Source organism: Pelmatolapia mariae, linkage group LG6 (assembly GCF_036321145.2).
Source record: "Pelmatolapia mariae isolate MD_Pm_ZW linkage group LG6, Pm_UMD_F_2, whole genome shotgun sequence".
NCBI lineage: Eukaryota > Metazoa > Chordata > Actinopteri > Cichliformes > Cichlidae > Pelmatolapia > Pelmatolapia mariae.
Genome location: NC_086232.1, coordinates 23,966,139 through 23,992,937, shown reverse-complemented (window position 1 = coordinate 23,992,937; position 26,799 = coordinate 23,966,139). Strand labels below are relative to the sequence as shown.

The window sequence follows — 26,799 nt, the reverse complement described above, 5'->3', positions numbered from 1 at the left end:
TGAACGGTGAGGCGGCCGAAGATCAGCGATTGCTGGCGTGAACATGGCGGAGACTGTACGCTCACTCTTCGAGTACCGGGACCCGCACAGCCTGGATAGCGACGGAGAGGGAGTGAAACCAGCACCGCCACCACGGGGGTGAGAGAGCCCGTTAACTATGAAATACAGGCTTTTAATAGTTTAAAAAAGAAACTGCTTTTAGTGTTTTCCTACCCGTGACAGCTAGAGTCGGGTGGGTGTGTGCGCGCATGTACGCGTGAGGGTGTTTTGATGCAAGTAAAGTTACAATTACAGGTCATTCGTCGAGTTTGTCAGTGAGTGAACGTCCACTTGAGAGAAATTACACGAGAAACTCGCGTGTTTGTTTCGTGCCACCTTGTTTTTTCCACCGTTAATTCCACCTTACAAAGCGGCTCCAAAGAGGGGTGTGCGCGCGTGCGTGAGCGAGCGTGCGACTGTTGTGTCTGACAGTGAATTTACCCACTGAAGAAGCTGTGTGTGTATGTGTGTGTGTGTGTGTGTGTGTGTGCGATAAGTGACAGAGTGAAGAATAATTAGCACAGACACACAGTTTCAGCTACAGTAACAACGCATGCACCACACACTTGTTACTTTTCCAGGTACACGGGGGAAAGATGGAGGTTAATAGTGCGTTCTGTGTTAGAGTGTACATAACAAAAGTTTTCAGCACCACAATCCCACTGCTCACTGTCACAAAGTTATAAAAATGCTGGAATTAGTGTACTGTCAAAGCTGCCCTGTGTGTATCTCTCTGTGTAAGTGCGCGCCCGCGCCTGTGTGTAGGGCGCGCTCTCGTGTGTGTGTGTGATTGTGTGAGAGAAAGACACACACACACACGCATAGGGAGGGGAGAGAGCGTGAGAGAGAAAGGAGCAGCTCTGTGTGTGTGTGTGTGTGTGTGTGTGTGTGTGTGTGTGTGTGCTAGAGCAGAGGAAGGAGGAGGGAATGTGTGTGTGAGGGATGGGAGGGGGAGAGAGTGTGTGCGTGACAGTATGTGTGTGTGTGTGTGAGAGAGAGAGTGAGACAGAGATGAGGAGTGGGAGGGGGAGCACAGTGTGCAAGGAGTGTGTGACAAAGAGAACAGGAGTGTGTGTGTGTGTGTGTGTGTGTTTGGTGGTTGAGGGAATGAGTAAGTGTGTGTATGTTGGGAAGACAGGGGTGTGTTTGAAAGAAGAGAAAATGTGTTTTAAATGTGTTTTTCAGAGAGTGTGCTTTGTGTGTCTAGTTGTTTGTGAGTGTGTGTGCGACTGAAATAGAAAAATAGAAACTAATTTGTGTGTGTGTGATGGGGGGGTAAATAGAGAGTGGGGCATGAAAGGTGTGTCTACGGTGAGGCACAAGAGAGGGACAGAGACAGAAAGGATTGTGAGACTGTGAAGGACATGTGTGTGTGTGTGTGTGTGAGTGTGTACGTGAGAGGAGCATATAAAAAGTGTATGTGTGTGTTTTGGTGTGTAACTGTGTGTGTGTGTGTGTGTGTGTGTGTGTGTGAAAGAGAGAGAGACAGAGATAGAGGGGAAGTGTGTTAGAGGCACAGAGAAGGGGAGGGGAGAGTGTGTTTGCACATACGTGTGTGTTAGGAGAGTGGGGGAGGGAATGTGAGTGTTTGTTTGTGTGTTCATGTGCGTGTGTGTGTGTGTGTGTGTGTGTGAGAGAGAGAGAGAGAGACAGTGTAGGGAAGTGTGTGTGTGTGTGTGTGTGTGTGTGTGTGTGAGAGAGAGAGAGAGCAAGCACGAAGGACTGTGTTTATGTGAAACCAAGGAGTGTGTGGGTTTCAGTGTGTTTTTAGTAGGGATAACAATCACATGTGTGACTGGTAAAGAGTGTGTGTGTTGGCTAGTTGTTTAGGATTGTGTTAATTGTGTATGTTGTCTTAAGAGTAAACATTATTTTTGGGAGGTGTGTGTGAGAGATGGTGCAGAAAGTAGTGAGGGAGAGAAAGTGTGTGTCTTTAAGAAACTGAGGTGTGTGTGTGTGTGTTGGTGATGAGCAGAGGGTGGGGTGGGGGTGGGATGGGGGTTAGAGAGGGAGAGTGTGTGTGTGTGTGTGTCAAAGAGGAGAAAGCTAGAGAAGATGGAGGGTGTGTGTTGCACACAGAGAGACAGCACACAGTGAGTGAGTGAGTGTGTGTGTGTGTGTTTAAGAGAGAGAGAGCAGGAGAGAGAGAGAGAGGAAAAGAGAAGGGAGGGTGTGTGACAGGGTGAGGATGTGCATGCGTGTGTGTGTGTGTGTGTGTGTGTGTGTGTGCGCGCATTCACTTGCATGCGTGCAAGCTTTTGAAACAGCAGGGGAGGGTGAGTTTAAGTGTGTGTTGTGTATGTGTGTGTCTTGGAAACTGAAAAAGAAGGCTTGGTAGCTGCATATGCTGCGTGTGTGCGTTTTCTGTGTTTGTGTATTTGTTCTGGTAGGAGAGGTGTGTGTGTGTGTGTGTGTGTGTGTGTGTGTTCGTCCGTCTGTGAGTGTGTGTGTTTGTTCTGCAGTCAGTAAGAAAGGGAGGGGTGTGTGTCAAGGGGGAGACAGACACAAGGTTTGTGTGTGTGTCTGTATGTGTGTGTAGCTCCTAGACAAGGGCAGTATGTTTGTGTGTGTCATACAGAGGGAAGGAGAGTGTTTATGCATCTACTTTGTTTATGAAAGAGGAAAGGACAGTGTGTGTATGTGTGTGCATGCTCAAAGGAAAAGTATGTTGATGTGTGTGTGTGTGTGCGTGTGCCTTGTGTGGGTGGTATGGTATATGTGAGAAGGGGGAGGAGTGTGTGTGTGTGTGTGTTTGTATCTCTTTTATTATTGAGGATTCTGTGTGTGTGAGTGTGTGTTGGAGAGAGAGAGAAAATATTCTGCATGAAGGACAGAGTATACGTGAGGCTTTATTGAGTGAGTTTGTGCATGAGTGTGTGTGTGAGATTGTGCGTAATCCAAATGTATGTGGAGCGCAGAAACAGTTGCGTGACAAGAGGTTGTGTGTCTTTGCATCTGCCAGCACACGTAGTATTTGTTTGTTTGTGGCTGAGAAAGAATAATGGGTCTGATGGAACATGTGTGTATGCGTGCCGTACAGTGGAGGAGAGAATAAATTGTAGCAGATATGCATGAGTCTGAGAATCTGTAATGTACAGATTGAATGTGTGCGTGCTTGCTTTTGTGTGTGTGTAAATGAGGGAAAAAGTGTGTGTGTGTGTCAGAGATGGAACATGAGACTGTGGGTTTGGTTATTTGAGAGAAACTGAGCGCTGGGGAGAGAGAGAGAGTGTGTGTGTGCTTCACTGAGCTTTTCTATGTGTGTGTGTGTGTGTGTGTGTACACATGTGAGCTTTGGCGAGAGGGGGAGGGGTATGTGTGTGTGCGTGCATGTGAGCTTGGCTAGAGAGAGAGGATATTTGTGTGCACTTTGTGTGTATGTGTGTGTGTGTCAGAGAGTGAGTGTGTTTGCGTGCCTGTAAGCCTGAGAGGGAGGGGTGTGTGTGTGAGTGCGTGTGTGTGAGCGCCTGTTTGCGTGCCTCGGTGTATGTGTGTGGGTGTGTGTGTTTGTGCATGCATGTGGACTAGGGAGGGGGAGGGATGAGTGTGTGTGTGTGTGTGTGTGTGTGTGCGCGCACATGTGGACTCTATGAGCTCTGTGTCTGTGTGCTCACGCATATGTGGGTCTTGAGTATGGACTTGTTTGTGTACTTGTGCATGCATGTGGGTTGGCGGGAGGTGTGTGTGTGTGTGTGTGTGTTGGGAGTGAAGGAGGGAGAGAAGAATGAGAGAATCGATTGAGAGGGTGAGACAGGAATGGAGGGAGATATCGAGGGGTCAACTCGCCGAAGAAGTGGAGGTGAGACAGATTTGGTTGGCGAGAAAGTTCCCAGAAACTCAGTGAACCAGAACTGAATACACAGGCAGACGCTCAGAAGACCCAAAATAATCCAGCAAAATATAAATGGAGAAAAACTTTGGTTTTCTGGGAATAAGCTGCTAACCTGTTGGGAAGCTAAACCTGTCTGTCCCGAGTGGTTTCTGGCAGTATGTAGGCATCACTGCAGAGTCCCCCATGACTGCAGTCATATTCTGATAAGCTATAATTTCATCATGCTGTTGTTATTCTCACGTTGTTATTTAATCATCCGGTTTAGTTACCAAGTATCAGGGGTGTAACGATTGCTTCTTTGACTTTGTTTGCTTCAGCACGCCCTGCGATCCACATAATTGCTGTCTGAAACTGCACCACGTGAAGCCAGATTGAAGCGTTTTTTTGGGGGAGCGCACAAGCTGTTTTTTTTTTTTTTTTTTAAATACTGGCTGTTTGTCAACTACAGCATGAAAGCAGAGTTAGCCATCACAGCTGGGCACATAAAGTGCGATTTCTACTCATTTTTTTGTTATGTGTTAACTCACTCCCCATTTTAACAAAAAATTTAACCCTTCTGTACATCCAGAACCTGCAAGTGTTCTGCAATTTTTTGAATTCAGTTTTATGTATTTAGCGCGAAATCACAACAACAGTTGCCTTAAGGGGCTTGATGTTGTAAGATGAATACCATAATACAGGTCAGTGCAGTATAATGTATTGTGGCTCCTTAATTTAATCACAATTATTTTGGTCAGTATTAAGATCAATGGAATTATTTAGGAGTTCTCACTGACTTTGAATAAATAGTGGATTTGTTCAAATTTCAACTATAATGTAAGCGAGCTAAGCTGCCGCAGCCAGGGACTGAATTTGCTGGTACAAGTAAAGGAGACGGCAAAGCGCCACAATAGTCGTTTTATCTCACTTATCTTGCTTTCATGAATGAACAGTTTAATTGATTGCACAGTCCTAGCGCACTCTGATTTTAAGCATAACAATTCCTGTAAAATGTATTCAGATTAAAGCAGATGGCCGAGTTCTCATGCTTACAAAAAAAAAGAAAAGTTTTAAATTTGTAACTCTGTTATACTGAGAGTACAGGTGCTATTCGAATAGTACAATGTACCTAGATTATTTATTTTCTCTTTCTTATGATATGTCAGCAGTTGAATGCCGTAAGTGACAAAAATAAAACTATGACCTTACATGTTGTGATTTTATTTTAATTTTGTTTAGTTTTTGGAAAACTCCTGTTGAGTGAGTCTGTAAGAGTTTTGGAAAAGCCTAGCTACTTTTTTAAGCTACGTCCGATTGAGCGAATATATTTTGAGAACATGTTTGTCCGGCTCAAATTTTGAATATTTGGTTATTAAGCTAAGCGTATTCATTGTCAGTGTGCGACATAACGCAGCAGAGTGTTGTCACAAACAAGTGTGGGTTGCTGGTTTTCACAGAGGATGTTATTATCGTAACGACTGGTCGGCTGCACGGTCATGTGGCTTTTTAAATGCTGTGATAAGTTGAAGAGCACAACTGTTGTGGAGGAGACCTTTCGGCTTTCACTGACGTTGAAACGCTCTATTGTGATTTGTTGGTGATTACCGGGTTGTTTCTCTTCTTTTTCAGATTTATTTTCAAATCAGGGTTTGTGTGTTTGTTTGGCACAGGCACAGGGAAGCCTAACAAGTGGAGGGGAAAAAATCTACATATGTGAGCGCAAATGAAGGCGCTCAGTCTTGTTTTACACTATCATAAACACACAGACATGTGCACACAGTATCATGAGATGGGAGTGGAGTGGATCAATAGAAAGACAGTGGGTCTGGTTGATATCTCCTCAGTGACTGTCCTCCCCTCCCTCTGTTCTGTTTCTGTATTTCTTTTCTCATTTGCTCCCGTTTCCTACTTTTCTCCCTCTCTGTTTCCTACTGCTTCAGTTTTTTCCTTTCTAGCCCTTTTTCCCTTCCTCTTCTGTTTTTTTCTTTCACTCTCTCTTGTCTGCATGCAAACACACACAAACACACACAGACCCACACACACATGCACGCACTGACAGTAATGAACACTTCAAAATCCAAAGCACGATCTTCCTATGGCCTAGTTTTAAAAGCCTCCAATGTCATGTGAGTGAAAAATAGACTGACGGAAAACAATATTGAGATGTGTGGTAACAGAACTAGCCCAGATTCTGCAGAGGCAGAATCAGTTTGGCTCTTGTGAGTTTGGCTGTTTTGGCGTTGGATTTACTCTGAAGAAGATAATCTCACACGGCCATACTGGGCTCTCACAGGTGGCGGCATTCGGGCTCCACGGGGGTAATGGCACTCTCTTTAGTTTTGATCCGGGTGTCTCGAGTCCAAACACTCACAAGATGGCAGGCTCTTACTATGATTGATACAGTCATTATGTGTTGTATGTTGATTTGTCTCAGTTTAGTTTATTATGGCTCCTTGACACTCAACAGTACTTAAACTGTATTTATTTATTTACTGAATCTTTTTCTGGGGCAGGAAAGTGGCGGGCTGATTAGGATAGTGTGGTATTTTCTCATTTAATGGCAAGTTTTATTCAAATTAAATATCACTTTGACCAGTGGGATTTTTTCCTTTACTTTAAACAATAATAAACCCCACATCCCATGCTACAGCCATTTTCACACATGCAATGCAGCCCTGAACGCAGATTTATCAGACAGGGTGAATGTGAGAATGCAAATGTCAGAGGCATTGGGATCAGACACTGGCGGGTCTTTAACCTAGTAGCTCCTTACTACAAAGTCTTATGTGTAGTCGGATTATTCGAACATTGTCTCAGTCTGCAGCCGTTTACCCCCAATGAGCAGGCGTCGTGTGCTGCCTATTGCATGCTCCACGCCGCCTCACCTAAAACCACACAGCGTATTATCAGTAGTGTGAATGCGTCTGTTTCCTGCTACACGTGAGAAAGGACGGCTGGTTAAAATACCCTGACCATATTTGAAAGTGTTGCAAGTTCATTTGTGAAAATTTATGACTTAAATTTAGTAAATTTTCATGTTTTCACACATGCAGTGCAGCCCAGATGGAGGTGCATGTAAGAATGCAGCAGTCTCAATAGCTTTCTACTATAGACTCCGCGTTATGTCTGATAACACACAGAACAATGTCCCGGATAATACTAATGTCATTCACACACTTTGAATTATAGGACTGTGGGAATGGGAGTAATATGTCCTTCCTCCCGCATGTGGCAAGTGATTGATTATTGATTATTTCAAGTAGTGAGAAACAGTCCAGTGAAGACTATCTGCTGTTGTGTGTTACACATGAGAAAGTGTCCTACGTTCATGTGTGAAAGTGGCTTACATCTGTAATTTGTGGTTAGTTTTTCACTCTGTTTCTGATATGAAGTACGCCCTAAAGTTTTTGAATCCTAAAAGTGCTGTTGGTGCAGTTCTGGATGCGTGGTAACGTGCATGCTGTGCACATGATGGGACAATCCCAGTGCTGGCATCAGACTAATCCACTGATCAACAAGTGGTGCTAATGAGCCAAGAACAACAACAAGACCGTAGTGATTAATGCAGGGTCTAATAATTTGAGAAAACTGTTTTATGAGTACTATCAATGACTTTTTAAACCACAAGAATACACATCCAGCATGATTTGGTCCCTAACATGACTGTAAGAATAACATATTTGTTCACAGAACACCTGCACAAACTCCATCTCTACCCTTAAATAATTTTTCAAGTTTTATGTAGATTACATTTATATGACAGTTTTAAAAACACGATTGTGTATGTATATTGTGTATACAGTGTCCAAGTAATGAGTGACACCGATACTCGCTTTTCTTACAGTTTGCATGAGATACGTTTTGTACGTGTTACTTTTTGTCTTTGTGGCCCCCTTCCACTACAGAAGAATCAAAGATTGAAAAAGCAGCATTAGAAACACATCCATTTGCCGCAGTGGACAGTTTTCATTGTTTTCAGCACTAAGTTTCACTGAACTACAGAGAGCTCTTTGTATGTTGTGACTGAAGTCTTCTCCATAGAAAGTGTCAAAGCTGGATGTGATGTCATTGATTGTTCTCGTCATCACCAGTTCAGTGTTTTGAACCTGCATGTGACGAGAGAGGTGCAGGTCTGACTGTGAACCTTCGTGCTCATTGGTTAATTACTAATTAGTCTTTCACACTGTCTGTGGTCTTCTCCAAGGGCTGCACAAACAGGGGTAGGCCACATATTTTTGACACTGCCCCCTAGTGACAGCACACAGGCACAACATGTATACCAACCAGTATCTGGAAAGCTGTGAAGGTCAGTGAAGTATAATGAATATAATATAAGGATGGCTAGCTGCTAATTACTGGGGATGTATTTGCCTCTTAATTAAAATGTATTTGTTGCTCTCTGAGCCCTCTTTAATTTCTGAACCTGAATTGTGAGAAAAGACGATTATGTCCTCTTTGCCAAGAGTTTTGTTGGACTTGGACTGAGCGACTTCCTCCGAGTCAGTCGGTGCAGATAGTGTAAAATCCTAAACTCTACTAGATTTTCCTGTTGTTCCAGTCAAACACGGTGAAGAGCTGTTTAAATAACCATTTTCTACTTACTTTGCATTTTTGTTTGCTGATATTGGAGTTAGCCCTCCAATGTGGTCTGCATTGATTCATTAGGTGGCTATCAGTTTATTGATCATACCTGATTGATGTGAAGTTTGGCCAGTAGGCCGATTGATTAAATGATAATTGTGTGCTTTTGTGGGTCTGTGTGTTTTCTGCAGACGCGGCTGTGGAAGGAAGAGAAAAGGGACGCCCGTGAAAGTCTTTGTAACGCCCACTGAGGAGGAGAGCGTGTCTGAACACAGGTTCAGCCCAGGTGTGTGTGTGTATTATTATTCTTACAGCAATGACCTGTGCATGTTCATGTTTGTGTGTGATATGTGTATCTGCATCTGTTGGTGTGTGTTTGTGACTGGTGTGGGTGCAGAGCATGTGACCTAGTTTTGTGTATGTGTCTGTGTGCTTGACTGTGTATGTGCTGCTATGTGCACTTGTGTATGTGCTGCTCCAGGAGATGGGGTGATGCCCTGTGTGTGTGCCTGTGTGTTTCCCTGTGCACATGTTTGTAATCCTTTTATACTGACAGTTTCTGTGCTCTCAGGTGAACGAAAGGAGGCAGGAGAGAATAAACGTCCCATGCTGGACAGTCCTTTCTACAATTCAGAGCCTGCTCCTCATCCCTGGTGAGTGTAAATTAAATAGTACTTCCTTTCCATCTTCTAGACAAAATAAATGGTGACTAACCTTCATTAATTCAACTCAGAATTCACCAATCAGAGCAGCAGCATCTGTAAACCCTGGGTGGATGAACTCCTGGCATATTTACTGTTTTTTGTATTTTTTTAAACCTTATACATGACTCAAATGACTGATGAATTATAATAATTACTGTATATTCATTTTCTGTAAAGCAGCTACTTGTTTCAGCACTAAACACAGCTAGAAAAGCAGAAACACAACATCTTTCCAGTCCTAAGAAAGTAGGAAAAAGCATAAGGACAGAACAGAATAATAAAAACAATATTATTTTAATAAAGGTGAATTTTACTTCCAATCCTCCACCTCCTTCATCAGTGGTCCATCGGAGCAGGCTCATGACAAAGTCTCCCCCGGACTCAAGCACGGCTCCTGCTCATCCTCTACACCAGCTCTTTCTCCAGCTGCTTCCTCAGCTGCAACACCAACGCCTGTCCCCGCCCCCGCCCCAGCCTCCGCTGCTTCAGCTCAGGCCCCCTCTCTGACCCCTGCGTCCACAGCTCCAGCTGCTCCAACAGCCTCCGCTCCGGCTCCGACAGCCAGCTCTTTCCCTCCCTCCCCTAACTGCCGTATCCGAGAGGTCCACTGCGGCAACCAGGTGCGACTGGTGGTTATTGCCATTCGAGACATCACCAAGGGCGAGGAGATCACTGTGGACTACAGCCTAACCGAGTGGGGCGAGAACCTGGTCAGTGTCATGGCACATATTACATCAAGACCTTTTCTCATCCTTAACCTCACATTAGTGCTTGCTTATATTAGGGATACTATAGACAGTCTAACAATGCAGAAAACCTGATGAAATGTTAGCGCTTGTTGCCAAAATTTGGTTCAAGGATTGACTGCTTTTTTCCAGTGTTTATCAGTCGCTCAGGGAGAAATTAGTTTTAAAAAGGTCTCCTCGTCAATAGTAGCCAGGATAGACCACAACACAGTGCAGCCACAGGACATTTTGTTTTGATTGAGCGTAGCTGCTCAGGTTTGCTTTCTCTTTACAGCTCAATCATCTACTTAGCCAAACCTATAACAAAACAGTGTTTTTATGCCTGCATAAAAGAAAACTCTAGTGGTCAGGCATGGCAGACTTCATTTAAATAAGGTAACACATACTTATTATATATGGGCCAATCCTCTTTCTTACACGCAGTCACCCCCAAAGAGCCCATTTTTTGCTAGGAAAAAGGTTCACGCTGTATGTAAAGGATGGACTGAGGCTCTGTGACATCACCTATTTGTTTGGTTTATAGTCACTGTTTTAAAGCCTCGAGCTCAGCTATGTGCATAATGAGTGAGGGGTGGATCTGACTGAGAAACTAAGGACACTGCACACTCATGCAGCTGCGTCTTGTCAATCAAATGTCAGATAGACCATAATATAGAACATGAGCCATCATGTTCATCTTAATAAGACCTGAAACTAGCGATCGAGACCACAAATTTACCAAGAAAATGTTTACTGAGGTTATGGATCGAATGAGAAGTACTTAGAAGTACTGGACTTATTTTCGCAACTGGAGAAGTGACTCCCCCTGCTGACCATAAGAAATAACGCAGCTATACAGCAGATTTTTTTTTTCAGCTGTGGAGACCACAGCCATCTTTTATATACACTCTTTGGCTGAAACTTCCTTTTAAGCTCAGGTGGAAATTCAGTTTTAAATCCAAACCCAACCGCTGGTTGAAGATAGGTCAAGGAAAGCCATTCACACTCTGAATATCACTGATGGCTTCAGATAGGCAACCATATGTACTCACATTCTTGGATCAGCTTCAAACACGTATCCCTGTTTCACACACACACATACACACACTGCACACACATTAATGTTACACACACAAGCTAAGCAAGGCATGGGGTTACCATGGTGATGGTTGAGCTCCAGCTTGCTTTCTACCTATAGTGCTTAAGCAACAGTCGCCATGGTTATTGCATGACATCTGTTCTTTTAATGGATCTCATTAGATCAGATCAATTTATTCAACAGGATGATGATACCAGAATCCATTTAGGAAGATTAAATTGACAAAAATGGAGAAATTGACATCAGTGGCTGCAGTGGAGCCAAGGCGGCTCACGTTCTGTTAGACTTTTGTTATTGGTTAATTGATCTGCTCTGTACACGGCATTCCAGCATGATTGATAATCCCATTTTAATTGCTTATGAGAAGCTGACAGTGTTTGAATGCAGGTCTGTTTGAACTTCTTTTTGCTTGGCTCGTTATTGAGACTTTTGGCGTCATAATCAACCTTTGCGCCTTGGGCCAACTGTGGAGGGCTATCCTTGTGCTCTCTGAGTGACAGCTGAGTCTGATTGTGATGGCAAACATTAATGTGCAGCGTGCTGGCTGTTTTAATGTGAGTGGTCTGTGTCCCGCAGGGTTTTCGTGGTACTGTTTCTCCCGCGCAACATGACTGCAGCTCTGACACCGAGACCAACAATATCAAAAAGGTAAAAGAAAAACACCACTTGGTTCCTAAAAGCACAAACAGTGATGTAAAAAACAAAACAAAAAAATCCCGCAGCGTTGTAATTTTTAAAGATGTGACAAGTAGACTTTGCGCAGCACATGTAGTTACTGGGTAGGAGGGGTTGTTTTTGAAGTCTACAAAGGAAAAGCCACATAAATTTTTTTAAATAGACACTGTTGGAGCACATATCCCAACATGAACATCTCTCAGCTCAATCATAACTTCAAGCATTACAAAATATGAAGGTGCTTTGATTAAAAGCCAGAGCTTGTCTTCATAAAATCATCCCTTAAGTTTACTTATTGAACTTTTAGATCAATAAGTAAACAAAACAAGTTGTTGTGGCAAAACTAGTCAAGCTGGAAAGCTAACGTACAACATGAATAAACTTTTAAATTCTATGTTGAATTCTAGGTGATGTCATTCTGCAGTTTTAGCAACAGTTAAAAGTTAAAATCTCCTTTTCCTCCATACAAAGGCACCAGGGGCTTTTGGGTAGTGTAGTATTTAGATCTGTCAGCCACACCCATATAAAGGGCAGAGAAAATGTGATTTGCCAGGAACAAAAGATGAAATATTTAAAAATGACATTAAAACCAGAGGATCATTACATTAGAGTAATTTCTTGGTTGTCTTTTCACATATCCCTAAATTACTTTCTAAATATGAATGAAATTTTTTTTGTTAAATTAGGCTTATAAAGTTTTCTCTATACATTGTAAGTATTAAACAAAAGCAAAATGGGTATTTTTTATATTTTCAACTCATAAAATAATAAACTGACAATGTCGTATTACTCCTTGATGTTCACATGTTTTACTTTCATTGCTATAATAGCATTTTCTGCAAAAACACAGTAAGATAAGTAAGATAAGAGCATAGTGGAGTGTATGGTAACTGATAAATAAAAAACATTTTTTACTACAAGCCACATTTACCCATTCACTGATTCATAAAGAGCATTATTTTATGCCTTAAGGTGCTTTTTCTATGAATCTCATACATACATCTCATACATCTCCAGTGGCAATTTGAGGTTCAGCATCCTGCCCAAGTTGTTTTCCATTGCAATTGAGGAACATTTCAGTGTGGGTGAGGTTGTTATAGCAATGCAGCCAAAAAGTCCAGTGACGTCATTTGTATGCAACGCAAAGGCAACAGTGGTGGACATCAAGTTGATGGTACACCTGCTGCTAAACATCTGTAGCTCTACGTTGGACCACTGTTTTAGTTCGTGTGTAACAACTTCCTCTCATTGCTACCAGTTAATGGGAAACCCTAAAAACTGAGTAGAGTCAAGTGAGTAAAACTAGTGGAAAAGAGGCTGTTGTGCCATGACAGCGTTTCACTAATCAGATTAACAAAAGTTAAACATGCCTTTAGTTTGGATATATTTATGTGAGCAGTGACATTTCAGTTTCATTGGTATGATCTCTAATAATAATTCTGCCAATAAGTGATATAGTGGACAGCTTTGGAAAACAGCTGTGACTTGGTAGCTCTCAGTGTTTTACAGCAGTTAAAGAAGAGCTGCAGTCATGAACTAAAACCATCTTAGCTTGGCAACTTGTAGTTTTGTTTTGTTTTTTTCCTGCACATATTGATCCTCAAGGTTTTATCAGTCTTGCCTATTAAAAATTCTGTTGACTATAATGCACTTATTCAAAGCGGTTAGTATAAAAGTTAGGAATATTTTTGCAGATCTCTACAACACATATGTCTAAAGGGAAAAAAAAAAAGGGTTCAGGAAGGAAATAACAAAGGTTATGAACTTCAGAAGACTTCAGTTATTTGAAAGTGGACAACTTTTGTAGTAATTTTATTACTACTGTTAAAAAAACCTCAGGCTAACACTTGTTGTTTTTCACGTGCAGGAGGATGAACCACTCTCCCTGACCACCCAGCAGCAGCAGCGGCAACAACAGCAGCAGGAATATGTCACCCCGTCGTGGTCCCTCTCCCCGTCGTCCTCGCCCATCTCCCATTCTGATGCTAGTGACTCAGATGCTGGAGATGAGGACAACTCCAGCCCGCGTGGGCGTGCGATACGCCGGCGAAAGAAACGTCGAGGCACTCCTTCAAAGAAAAAGACCCCCCATCGGACCGCACCGGGGAGGCCGCCGCAAGTCTCCCCATCGAGCGGTCCTCATCACAACCGTCCGTTTCCTTCATCCCATTCTTCAGCGCAGTCTTCCCCACCCTGCTCGTCTTCATCCACTTCTGTATCCTCAGCCAAGCCTGTGTTCAAACCTCCAGGTCCTTTGGCTTCCAACACTACAGGCAGTGTCACCGCAAATGTCTCCAGAGGAGGAGTTTCCATAGACTCCATGCGCCAAACCTGCGAGTACTGTGGACGCCACTTCCGCTCCCTGGGCCGCCACTTAGATAAACACCACGCTCATCAGCCCGATGTTTGCTCCGCACTCGTCGAGCGCTACACGCAGATGCCCCGTCTGCAGGCACAGAACTCGAACCCGGCCTCAGCTCACACGCACACCCAGCAACGCTCGAAATTGTCACACGCTACAGGACAGAGCCGCGGTTCAGATCTAGCACCAGGCAGCGTTCAGGATCTCTCCATGTCTCCGCCCACTCTCATGTCAGGTAACCAATCCCCTGCTCCCTCCAGTAGAAACTCCACCCCTCCTGTTCTGACTCCTCCACGAGGACAGAATGCAGTGCCGGTGTCGGTGCTTAAGAGGAGCCCGCCTCCTGTGGCTCTGACGCAGTCCAAGAAGGGAGCGATGAGGAAGCTTAAGAAAGAAAGGCAGGTGGAAGAGGAGGAGGAAGGCGTGGATGAAGGTGACGAGGATGTGGAAGTTGTGGAGGTGAAGAGACCAATAGACGAGGATGAAGTAGAGCTGGTGTGCCCTCAGTCCTTCAGCACCAAGTTGGCCAAAGAGATACAGCCACCAAAAGAAGAGGAGGATGAGGAAGAAGAGGAAGAGGAGGAAGAGGAGGAGGAAAATGGGGTGTTGGAGGTAGAAGATGAAAGTGGGACAGAAGATAAGGAAAAGGACTTGCTGAGGTAACTTAGTCAGTGAATGAGTTGTAAAAGTTAAGGGCGTTACACACTGAACGCATTGCGTAAACAAAATTCAGAAGCTGACATGAAGCGATGATAAACTCACAACAAACTCCAAACTGTTTGCCTCTGATGCCACCTAACTACACTGACAATCACAAATATTAATTATGTTGTCTGATAACACCGGCCTCCGTTTTCAATTTATTTTTTTATTTACTTTCATTATTTATAAAAAAAAATTAGCTGGGAATCACTGAACATGCCCACGACGATCATTCACTTACAATATGATATCATTGTGATTTTTAACGTTTTGCAGTATGCCGAATAGTGACAAGTTAAACTCTGTCGGTGTCAGTTTTATCCAATAAGATGAGATTTTCAAATGTAGCAACACTGTCACTAAAACCTGCCACAATGTTACCACAAGAGGAGTCAGTCTGATCTCAGCTGTATACGGCAGCTAACATAGCAATTAACTCTGTATTCATTGTTTTCTAGGATTTCTATAAATCTATAAATATAAAAGAAAACAATCACGTATCTGTTGCACTCTACATAGAAAGATATTTGTATTCACTAGAACTTTACATTTGAGCTCAGCCACCTTCCTGTTTTATATTAATATAAGCAGGGTACAACCATATGGCAGCCAGCTGAGTTGAGTCCCCTCGAGTAGTCCTCATTGACAAAGGCTCATTCAGGCTGATGCTGTGGTGGAAACCTTTCTGCATTTATAAATTAAAGAACAAATAAGTTACCTGCAAACCTTCAACAATATCTATGAGAGTGACTGCAGTCAGTCCAAGTCAATATTTGGTGTTCCTGTATCGATACAGTATCGCCACACTATGCTATATAGATTATTTTTTTTTTACCTACCCCTGTTGTGTAGCCAGATGTTTGATATCCCACCAAAACAGGTTCCTGGCACAAATTCATCAGTGTGTGTAAATAGTTTGATGAAATTGGTTTATTTTTGAGTCTCTTTAATCTAAAAAGTGACCCAAACTAGACACAGCTTGGAACTGTGTCTAGTTTGGGCTGTGTCTAGTTTGGGTCACTTTACTCATTTGCTTTACTCATTTTAGTTAATGATTTCTATTTAAATTAAATGCTTTATGTAGAGGTGCATTATACAAATTTATACATATATCTGGCTAACTCCTGCATGGCAGCTGGTACAGGTGCTTTGTGAAATATTTCTGTAACAGTCCTCTTAGTGAATTGTGTGAATGAATATTTTTATTAAAATCCCAATTTTCCTTTTTTTTGCAGTGGTTCGGGGCGTCACCACATGCTGCCCCTGCTCTCCTCCCTGTCCTCTCTGGTGCTGTACCTCCGCCGGCTGCAGCACTCGGCCTTCTTGTCTCTCTCTCGCCAGCTGCAGTCTGCCGAGGCATGGCGCCTCCTCTGCCACTCCAGCCTGGCGCTCCTTATCCTGTATAACCGGCGGCGTGAGTGTGAGGTCTCTAAGCTGTCCATCAGTGAATATCGGGCTCGTGTTACTCCTCAATGCCCTGTTCCTGTTCCACCTGGTGCCCCTCCAGCTCTTACCCCATTAGAGGCCTCCTTGTCGCCCTTTGAGCGCATGGTGCTTCCTCACCTCCCCAGAGTTGGAGTCCAGGGTAAACGAGGACGTGTCCAACCCCTCATCCTACCTCCTCACTGTGAGCCCTGTCTGGAGCTTCTCCTGCAGACACGGCAGGATGTAGGAGTTGACCCTGCAAACCCGTACGTTTTTGCTCGCCCCTACCACTCTCCTGCCACGCCGCTGCGTGGCACCGATCTGCTGCGCAGCCTCGCTCGCTCCAGCGGTACCCGCAATCCCCGCGCCCTGACCCAGACCAGGGTTCGTCGACAGGTAGCGATCCTAACTCAGCTGCTGCTTCTCGGAGAAGGAGAGGAGCCCGGACAGCTTGGAGGCAGCGCTGTGGAGAGGCTCGAGCACTTCCTTGAGAGGGAGTACCACGTGACGCAGAATTGTGCTGGAATTGGCCAGGACCCAGGCCTGATGGGGAGAGTGGGCCGGGTCGTGCTGTGTGGAGAGAGGGATGGAGTACTGTTCAGAGGAATGAGCCTGAACCACATCTGTCTGGAACTGGATGGTGAGATGGATGGACCACTCGTGAATGAGTGATGTTTTGTCCTTGGATTGTAACTTTTCTTTCAGTTTTTTGTGAATGATTGAGTGTGACTGCAGTTTATTGGAAACAAACATTTTTAACATCAGGCTGATGAAGTTGTCTTCTTTGCTCTTTTCAGTCATGTCAGGAAACTCTGCAGACTCGTACTCGGAGGGAGAATCTGAAGGGGAGAATGTGAAGGAGAAGCCTGAGGTGCATGCCCCTGCTCCGGCTCTGAATCCTACACCCACCCTGCTGTATGTCAGGAAGGGCAAGAACAACGGGAGGGTCGGACGACCCAAGAAGCTCAAGAACAACCAGCCACCCCCTCCGCTTCCTCTTGACCCTCCACCCGCAAACCGCAGGAGAGGCACAGGTCAGCCTAAATCAGGTTTATTTGTGTGTAGAGTGTTACGTGCATTTGCACAATGTAATGAGATAGTTGTGCGTATACGATTTAAAAATACTCACACCTAACAAGAAAATTTAAGCCGAATGCATTTATAACACCATTATTATAATATGAAAAGGTGAAACGAGGAAGAAAGAAGGAGGGAAAGAAACTTCACAACATGAATGGTTCAAGCTGTTTTGTTTGCCAGACAAAGTGAAGCCCAAGGTGAACTGGTGCATTTTTATCCCAGTAGGGAATGTTCACTGGTTGAATTACAGGAAATAAATGCTCAATGTTGAAGTCACAAACATTTGATGTACCAAAGGAGCCTCAAGAAGTTGAAGGTTTAGGAGGTACAAATAATTAAGATGTTTTGTATGTGCAGTATCTTTAGTTCAGTTTTATTGGAAAGTAATGGATATATTTAGGGGTTTGGGGAATGATAAAGGATAGTATTGCAAATACTGTAACAATACCAACACCAAATATTGCTACTTTATTAAAATAATAAAAATTCTCCGGGAATACTACAAACAAGAGGGCATCCAACACTCAACACAAAGCTATCTCCTAATTTAGAGTAAACTAATAAATCAGTCACATGAGGAAAAATAGGATGTAACCTCCTTGCATCTACAAAAAAAATACATAAAAGAAAATCACCAGCTGCCTGGTAAATGTATTGATGTTTTCTTTTTCCACATTCTGGGACCAATCGCAGTTTGTGGTGACTGATTGGTTGCCCAGAGCTTGAGACTGGTGGACACCCAAAACCATTTTTGTTCACAAGGCGTTTGCACAGGTCACCTGATAGGAGGAGACCTTTCTGCAAACAGTCACAGTCTGACTTGGACTGACTGCAACCACCCTCAGAGACTGTCAAAGGTTTGCAAATAATTCAGTATATCACCGAATGATAATAACTTCATCTTATTGGATAAAAGAGGATACTGACAAAGTTTAACTTGTCAATACTGTAATAAAAACTGCAATAATATCACATCATATTGTAATTATATCATATCATGGGGATTCGCATTTTTAGTGTACACACACATATAATAATAATAATAATAATGATAATAATGTGTTAGTCCCCGTAGGGAAATTACTCCTCTGCATTTAACCCATTCACCCAATGCAGCGCCCGGGGAGCAGTGTGTAGGGACAGTACCTTGCTCAGGGGTACCTCAGCGTAGCTGTTCAGTAGAGTCGAACCCCCGATAGCTCTGTAGGTAGAGTGGGGCAACCACTCTACCTACAGAGCTATCCCTGCCCTCTGCCCTCGCCTATATATATATATATGTGTGTGTGTATATATATATATATATATATATATATATATATATATATATATGTTGTTATCGAATATTAGCTAATAGTAATTGGAGGTGGTGGTGGTGATGCCCTCAGTCTGTAAAACGAGTTGTAACTGTCAGGATTCAGAGAAATTCCCATTGTTGGTCTTAAACAGGAGCTTCAGAGAACGTCTTCTGCCTGGTAGCGCGTAGCACAAGTGGACATGGTTGGTATCACTGCACAAAGGATGCAAAAAACACACCAAGCTGTCCCTTTTCAGGACATAATTTTTTACATAAAAATCAGTAGTGTCTTAGTTAATAGCTCCAGATAAAGAGCGATCTCAATAAACAGCAGTTGTGGAATCTGATAGGCACAAAATGTTTCTCTCACTTTGTCACCACAGTCATTTTTTTCTCTCCAAGTTTGATTTGTTTGTTTCTTTCTTTTTCTGATAGACGTGCTTCCTTCTCTAGAGCTGACTTAAGTGGTAATGAAGTGTTTCAGTTGCATCACTCCTCATTAAACAGTGTGTTGTCTGTTATGTGTGCAGTTGATAAAGAAATATTTTGTCTCTTGCCAAAAAATTAGTTGTGAGATTATTCTCTTTCAGTTAATTTACAGCACATTGTAATTTAACTGTACTGGCAGTAAATTTACAGTCACATTAAGTTTACTTTTAGTCATTTAGTTCAGAAATCTATTTAAGTGGATCTTCCTGAGTTTCATCACCAGATCTTTATCAGTACCTGAAGACTGGACCTCAGTTTTTACGCTAACATGGAAAAGAAATGTCAGAAAAACAGAAACGTAAATGCTCTCAGCTCTGTATTTTCTCCAGTTCAGCCAGGTTTTGTGCTCTTTTAAGACCTTTAACTTTTGAACTGTCACACTTTGATTCAGAGTATAAGCTCTAAAAATCATTTAACCTCTAAGTCTGTTCCTCTTCTGTTCACTGCAGGAAAGCGAGGCGTCCTGAAGCGTCCCTGGTCAGAGGCTGAGCGCGCTGCAGTCGAGGAGCACCTGACCCAGAACATCAATGAGCTTCGAGTCCCCGCCAAGGCTGACTGTGAGCGCTGCCTGCAGCAGTGCCCCCTGCTGGTCAACAATCACCGCGACTGGCGAGCCATCAAGTTCTACTGCCACAACCGCATTCAGCTACTCAAGAAGAATCAGCGGCGTGAAAGTGAACCCCAGCCCCTCACTGTCTGCTGAGGGGGCGGGTTTTGCGTGGGTTGGGAGCCCATAGGATGTTTATTTCGGTGCAGCTGATCAGAGCAGAATCTCAAATGGTACCTGCTGCCCACAAAATGCACTAATTTTGAGAGGACGGTCCTAAATTTCACACCGCTCTCTGGCAGTGCGGTTTATTTTTGACGTGGCTTCTAATTTGGCACCTGATGGCATTTCATTTTGAGCCATACAAAAAGAAAAATTTGTGCCGCTCCATTTCAAGGTCTTAAAATTACACTAGAGTATTCGTGGTGCTCCTGGTTTTGACGGTTACAGTGGAAGTCTTGGACTCGGGTGCCGTTTGAGACGTGCCGTGAGAGACCACAGCCTGTGCTGTGTTGTACATGGACAATTTTTTTCCTTCTTCTTACATGGATACACTAAACTGAAATGTAAACACAGGAGGAAACCAATCTCTACAGTGTTGTTATATGAACGTTGTGAAGTAGCATTAGTGTTTTCTGCACTCAGAGACGTTAATAGGACAAATGGCCCGCGCTCGGGGGCCACACTTTCCTTCATAGCGGCTTTATAATTAGAATAGACCTAACTACTGCTAACTGAGAAGAGAATAGCCAGATCTTTCCTCAAACAACCGTGTTTTTTTTCTTCTTCATACAACTGACTGTGCAATTCTGTTCGCATAATATTTGGACCTTAATTTCCATGTGAGGTACTAGATGATGAATGAGTTATGCTCTTGAAGCTACTATAAAGTTTTTTTTTTTTAATTAATTGAAATGAATCTTCATTGTGATGGAGACAATGGGTTTCATGGCAGCGACAATTAAACGGCCTGTGAATGTTGTGAAGTTCTATTTGGATACCTAAGATGTTTAGTTAAATCAGAAAGAGCTGTTGTGAAGCCTGTTGTCTTTCCCGTCAACGGATACGGATAAATATTTTGCCCTGAGCAACTCTTATGTTTTAGCTATGATTTTGTGTCTTTCTGCCCATTGCACATTTGTCATTCAAAGCAGTAAAAAAAGGTGCTATAGGCCAATAAGCTGGATATCACTTTATGTGTGGAGAGGAGATTTCCCTTGGTTGTGTTAAAGGTTACTTAAAAAATGGGCATTTATCAGAGGAGTGATTGTTCTGTGGCGCCACTTTTGTTGCATTGTCTGTCTTGTCCTTTTCAATGGCTAGAGCTCCTCCTCCTCCTCCTCTTTCTCTGTCCTTTCCCGGCCACACTACGCAGCTCGACCAGATTTTTATTTTTCAGTGTTGCTGGAAATCTGTGTCCATCAGAGTAAAACCTCCATAAAACCTCAAAATGGATACTTGAAGTAATTTAAACCTTTTGCAGAATCTTTGACCTTATCTCGCTCTAGCCTTGCCAGTTACATTGTACATAACAAATATATTATCATTGAGCTAACTGGTTGTTTGTGCTAGGCATTATGTAGCTTTCTCCATTTACAAGGTGTTGCTATCTGTACATAAGGCAGTTTTGTAAATACTCTACAGAGAAACAAAGAAAAAACACAATGTATGACATGCCTTGGTTATTGTGTTATGTTTTTTCTTTTTTATAAGTCTTATAAAAACTTAAAGATCTATGATTTGTGCTGTGGTTATTTAAAAAACTGAAGTGTTTTATTCTGTTGGAAAAGAAACACTAATGTCACCGGGTCTTAACTCATTGAAACACCTACACTTACAGGCCACTTAAGCACAGTAGTGTGAAAAAGTGATTGCACCCTTCCTGAGTTCCTATTGTTTTCCATGTTTGTCACACTCAAATGTTTCAGATGAAACTAATTTCAAATATTACACAAAGATAACACAAGAAGGTGTTTATTATTATGGGGGAAAAAAATCCAAACCTACTTGGACCTGTGTGAAACCTAATAACTGGTTGGGCCGCCCTTAGCAGCAACAACTATAATCAAGCGTTTGTGATAACTGGCAATGAGTCATTGGCAGTGAACTGCCTTTATAAGGTCATGCCACAGCATCTCAATTGGTTTCAGGTCAGGACTTTGACTAGGACATTCCGAAGGTTTTTAACTGTTGGTATGACGTTCCTTTTCTGAAATGCTGGAAAAACGTTGCCTTGTCTGATGAGTTTGAATTTCTGCTGTGACATTCAGATGGTAGGGTCAGAATCTGGTGTAAACAGAGCACTGTTTAAATCCCACAGCCTACCCGAGAATTGTTGCTGACTGTGCCCATCCCTCCATGGACACAGTGTACCGATCCTCTGATGGCTGTATCTAACATGGGAACACGTCATGTCACAAAGCTCAGAAGCTCTCAAACTGTTTATAAACAATAAAATGAGCTGTCTGTACTCAAATAGGCTTGTCAGTCACCAGATATCAGTCCAATAAAGCATCTTTGAGATGTACTGGAATAGGAGATTTAGATTACAGATGTGCAGCCGACAAATCTGCAACAACTGTGTTATTCTATTACGTCAACATGGGCCAAAGTCACTGAAGCTGGTCTGGCTGTGCCTGCTGTTATTATGCTGTATGGTGTGTTTTGTTTTTTTCATTAATCCCCTTTTATCCCATAAAACACCACATGCACTTCACTATTAAAGCCACTAGATGGGGATGTTGCTCCATAAACCATAAACAGTAAAACGAACATACAACCAAGAGATGCACACACTAAAGATGTGGTTGTGAAGCTGGAGCCTGGAATTCATTTTGTCTTCTAAGAATTTAAATTGGTGATCAAGAAACATGACAACTAAGAGGCTAACAGAAGATATTGAAGAAGTTAAGAAGTCTCTTAACTTCATGTCAGAGGAATTGAGTAAGGTGGTGAAACAGCAAGCAGGACTACTGGACTTAATTGAAGAAGTAAGACAACTGAAGATTGTGATTAAGGAAAAAGATAAGAAGATTGAAGAGCTGGAAAAAAGAGTTGACGATTTGGAGCAGTATACAAGAATGGAAGATGTGATTATTTCTGGACTGAAGACAAATCACTACACCTATGCACGGAGTACAGCAGGTGACAAGGAGGGGGAAGATGCACCAAGAGCTGAAAAGGATTTGCTTGAGCAGCAAGTTATTCAGTTTTTCAAAGACAAAGACATTCTTTTGGATAGCAAAAACATAACTGCATGTCATACTATTCCACAAAAACATACCAAGATGCCAACTATCATACTACGATTTGTGAACAGGAAATATAAAGTTGAACTGTTAAAGATGGGAAAGAAGTTAAAGGGAACCGGCGTATATGTGAATGAGCATCTCACCAAGAGAAATGCTGAAATTGCACGACAGGCAAGACTATTGAAGAAGGAAAGGCACATCCAAGATACCTGGACCAGGAACTGTAAGGTATTCATAAGACTTAATGGGACACCAGAACAAGCTAAAGTAATTGTTGTCAGAGACATTGCAAATCTTGAGAGATTTAAACAAAAGAAATAGAGTTCAGTGTAGAAAAGAATTGTGTTGCTGACTGTGATATGAACAATATCTGATAAGTGTGAGAAAAATAACTATGCATGTGAATGTGTGAACAAAAAAAAGGCAAAAAATGGAATATTTTGGATCTCATGATTATAAATTTTATGAGTTGGACAATAGTATTGATCCAGATATCCACCTCTATCAGAATGTTGATATGACATGTGAATATTATAATGGGGAAGAGTTGGATCCCAAGATAAAAGGTTTTTCATTAATCCACTTTAACAGTCGGAGTCTTTACAGTCATTTTTCTAAAATCAAAGCGTATCTTGATCAATTCCAAAATAAGTTTGCAGTGGTAGCAATTTCAGAAACATGGTTGAATGACGACAAAGAATTGCAAGATGGACTAGAGGGCTATGAAATGTTTTGGCAAAATAGGAAGAATAGATCCTGCATCCTGTATAGATCAGTTTACTAAATAAATTTCTGTAATATTAGAAAAATATAAGGAGAAGGTGACTTTTTTTTGTGGTGATTTTAACATTGATCTATTGAAGGCAAACAACCATAATAAGACTTCAGAATTTATTGATACAATGTTTAGTTTTGGATTCCATCAGTCTATCAATAAGATAGACGGCAAGATACATAGTGGACTGTTAGTCACAGATGTAAGTGATCACTTGCCTGTCTTTTCAGTGTTTGAAATGAACAATCAACTTCATTTTCAAGAGGAAAAGCAAATTGATTACAGTGGTAGAATAAAAACACCAGAACAAATTGCGGCTTTTAAAACAGACTTAGAAAATTATGACTGGCAAAAAGTTTATGTGGAAGACACTAATGATGCATACAATGCATTTTTGGATATATTTTTGTCAATCTATGACAGCCATTGTCCAATTAAAAAGTTTTCTGAAAATTATAAAAAGAAAAAACGATGGTTTACACAAGGTCTGGAAAGAGCCTGTAAAAAGAAAAATAGGTTATACAGGATTTTTGTGACACATAGAACAAAGGAAAATGAAGACAAATATAAGAAATATTGAAATAAATTAACATCTATTATGCGATATGAAAAGAAAAGATATTATGAACAGCTGCTTCAAAAACATAAAAATAATATTAAGGCTACCTGCAGTGTATTAAATAGGATAATAAAAAATCAACATAATATATGTTCTCCAACACGTATTGTAAAAAGAGGTAATGTAGTGATTGAGAATATTGAGAGCATAGTTAATGAATTTAATGATTACTTTGTTAATGTAGGTCCCAACTTGGCAAAAGAGATTCCTGTACCAGGAGGAAATGATGAAGTAGATTCTACTTCTTGTAAATGTAGCTCAATGTTTCTTGGTGGAGTCTGTGAGAGTGACATTGTAGAAGTGGTGAGTAAATTCAAGAGTAAAAAATCTATGGATTGTGACGACCTTGACATGTCGCTAATTAAAGAAGTTCTTCATAGTGTCCTTCAACCGTTAACATATATTTGTAACAAATCATTTCAAACTGGAACTTTTCCAGATAAAATGAAAATTGCTAAAGTGATCCCACTATATAAAACTGGTGATAAACAGATTGTGTCAAACTATAGACCGGTATCTTTACTGCCTCAGTTTTCAAAGATTCTTGAAAAACTATTTGCAAACAAACTAGATTCTTTTATTGATAAATATGATTTATTGAATGATCATCAGTATGGATTCAGAAGAAATCGCTCAACATCTCTAGCTGTGATGGAATTTATTGAAAATATTGCAACGGCTGTGGATGAAAAACAGTTTGGAATAGGTGTGTTCATTGATTTACGTAAAGCCTTTGATACGATAGATCATTCTTTACTTTTACAGAAGTGTGAAAGGTATGGTGTAAGAGGTATTGTACAATTTTGGTTAAATAGTTACTTGAATAATAGGTTCCAATATGTGAGTATTAATAACATGAAATCTAAACTTAGAAAAGTAACTTGTGGAGTTCCGCAAGGATCTGTTTTGGGACCTAAGTTATTTTTACTTTATATAAATGATATTTGTACAGCCAGTGATACTTTAAAATATGTGATGTTTGCTGATGATACAAACTTATTTTGCTCTGGAAAAGACATAAAGAAATTACTGAAAACAGTGGAAACAGAACTCATGAAGTTAAATAGATGGTTTGTATTTAATAAACTATCATTGAATGAAAGTAAAACAAAATTTATGTTATTTGGAGGTAGTAAAAGTAATATTAAAGTAAAATTGAATTTAAATAATGTTGAAATTGAAAGAGTATATGAGACAAAATTTTTAGGAGTAATTATTGATGATAAACTTTGTTGGAAGCCCCACATAGAACATGTGAAATGGAAATTATCCAAGTCTATTTATATTCTTTATAAAACAAGAGATTTTTTGAATAAGAACTGCCTTTATTTATTGTATACTTCCCTTTGTTTGCCTTATATGACCTAATGTGCAGAAATCTGGGGGAACACATACAAAACATATTTGGATTCAATATTTAAATTGCAAAAAAGAGCTATTAGAATAATAAATAAAGTTGGATATAGGGAGTCCACCAACCAGTTTTTTGTAGGATCATCTATGTTAAAATTCATGGACATTATATATTCTAAAACTTTAGAAATGATATATCGAGTGACGAAAAAGAATGTTCCAATTTGTATTTTAAGTATGTTTCAACTAAGAGATGGAAAATATGATTTGAGGGGGTCTTATAAGTTTGAAATACCTAAAGTGAGAACCAATGTTAAGTATAGATGTGTGTCAGTTTTGGGAGTGAAATTGTGGAATACTGAAGATGTGTTTTTCTTTGTCATTTTTCAGGAAGATTTTAAAAATTTGTATTAGACAAGGTTATAGAAATTTGGTTTGTTAAAAAAATTTTGTGTTGATTTAATTTATTGATTTATTATTGATTTCTTTTCAAACTGTTAAGTAACTTTATTTATCAATGCTATTTATTTTCTTGGTTAAGGATTTGATTATTTTTATGGGGGTAAGGGATAGGATAATTATAAGCCACAAGGCTTCAGCCTATTCCTTTTTCGGTTACTGTTTGAGTACTTTTATGTAAAATTATAATCTGTTGTTGTTGTTGACTGAAAATAAAAATTCATTCATTCAAAAAAAAAAAAAATGTGATGTCTTATTTTACAAGTTTATGTTGTAGAGGTGGCCTAGAAAGCAGATAAAGTACCAAAGGTGACAAAAGTACAGACAGTTTGTACTTAGAAGCACAGATACTTGTGTTAAAAAACACTCAATACTCAAGAAATCATCAAAAAGTACAGTCTCTGAAATGTAATCAATCAAATTAATAAAGTAAAAAGTAGCTCCTTGAAAGACAATTCTACCATTACCTTTAAATCCAACCTCTCCTTTTCCTCTCCTGTCTTTTCTTACATCTTTCTCCATCTCTGAGTAAAGTTAGCTCACACTCTTTCCCCTCCATGGACCTTTAGCTAGCAACACACTGCCCAAACTGCACAGGAACAGTTTGTGTGTTCACTGATTATCTTTCGAGCTGATAGAAACGTTATGTTGTGTAGAAACATTACTCCCTTTATGCTCATTCCTCTTCTGTAGTGCTAGTTAGATGCTGTCTACAACATACAGACAGCTGCACTCGCCTCGGCACACTTTAACCCCGCATAAACGCCATTAATGGTAGTGCTAAACCTAAAGTAATGAAAATGTAAGGA

The 26,799-nt window shown here is 41.1% G+C and overlaps 1 protein-coding gene across 1 annotated transcript; it reads left to right on the top strand.

Moving 5' to 3' along the window:
• On the top strand, positions 1–21,240 carry si:dkey-117m1.4 (serine/arginine repetitive matrix protein 1). Its single transcript, XM_063476256.1, has 9 exons — positions 1–138; positions 8,623–8,717; positions 9,003–9,084; positions 9,476–9,845; positions 11,536–11,607; positions 13,502–14,655; positions 15,934–16,763; positions 16,921–17,157; positions 19,436–21,240. Exons 1-9 carry the CDS (start codon positions 44–46, stop codon positions 19,687–19,689), a joined length of 3,189 nt encoding a protein of 1,062 aa, XP_063332326.1. The 5' UTR covers positions 1–43; the 3' UTR covers positions 19,690–21,240.
• The last annotated feature ends 5,559 nt before the right edge of the window (positions 21,241–26,799 follow it).

Bases quoted from the DNA above. Each gene is read 5' to 3' on its own strand.
- si:dkey-117m1.4 (XM_063476256.1), top strand. From the start codon at position 44: ATGGCGGAGACTGTACGCTCACTCTTCGAGTACCGGGACCCGCACAGC. The intron at 139-8,622 runs GTGAGAGAGCCC...TGTTTTCTGCAG, and splicing joins CCAGCACCGCCACCACGGGG to ACGCGGCTGTGGAAGGAAGA. The intron at 11,608-13,501 runs GTAAAAGAAAAA...TTTCACGTGCAG, and splicing joins AGACCAACAATATCAAAAAG to GAGGATGAACCACTCTCCCT.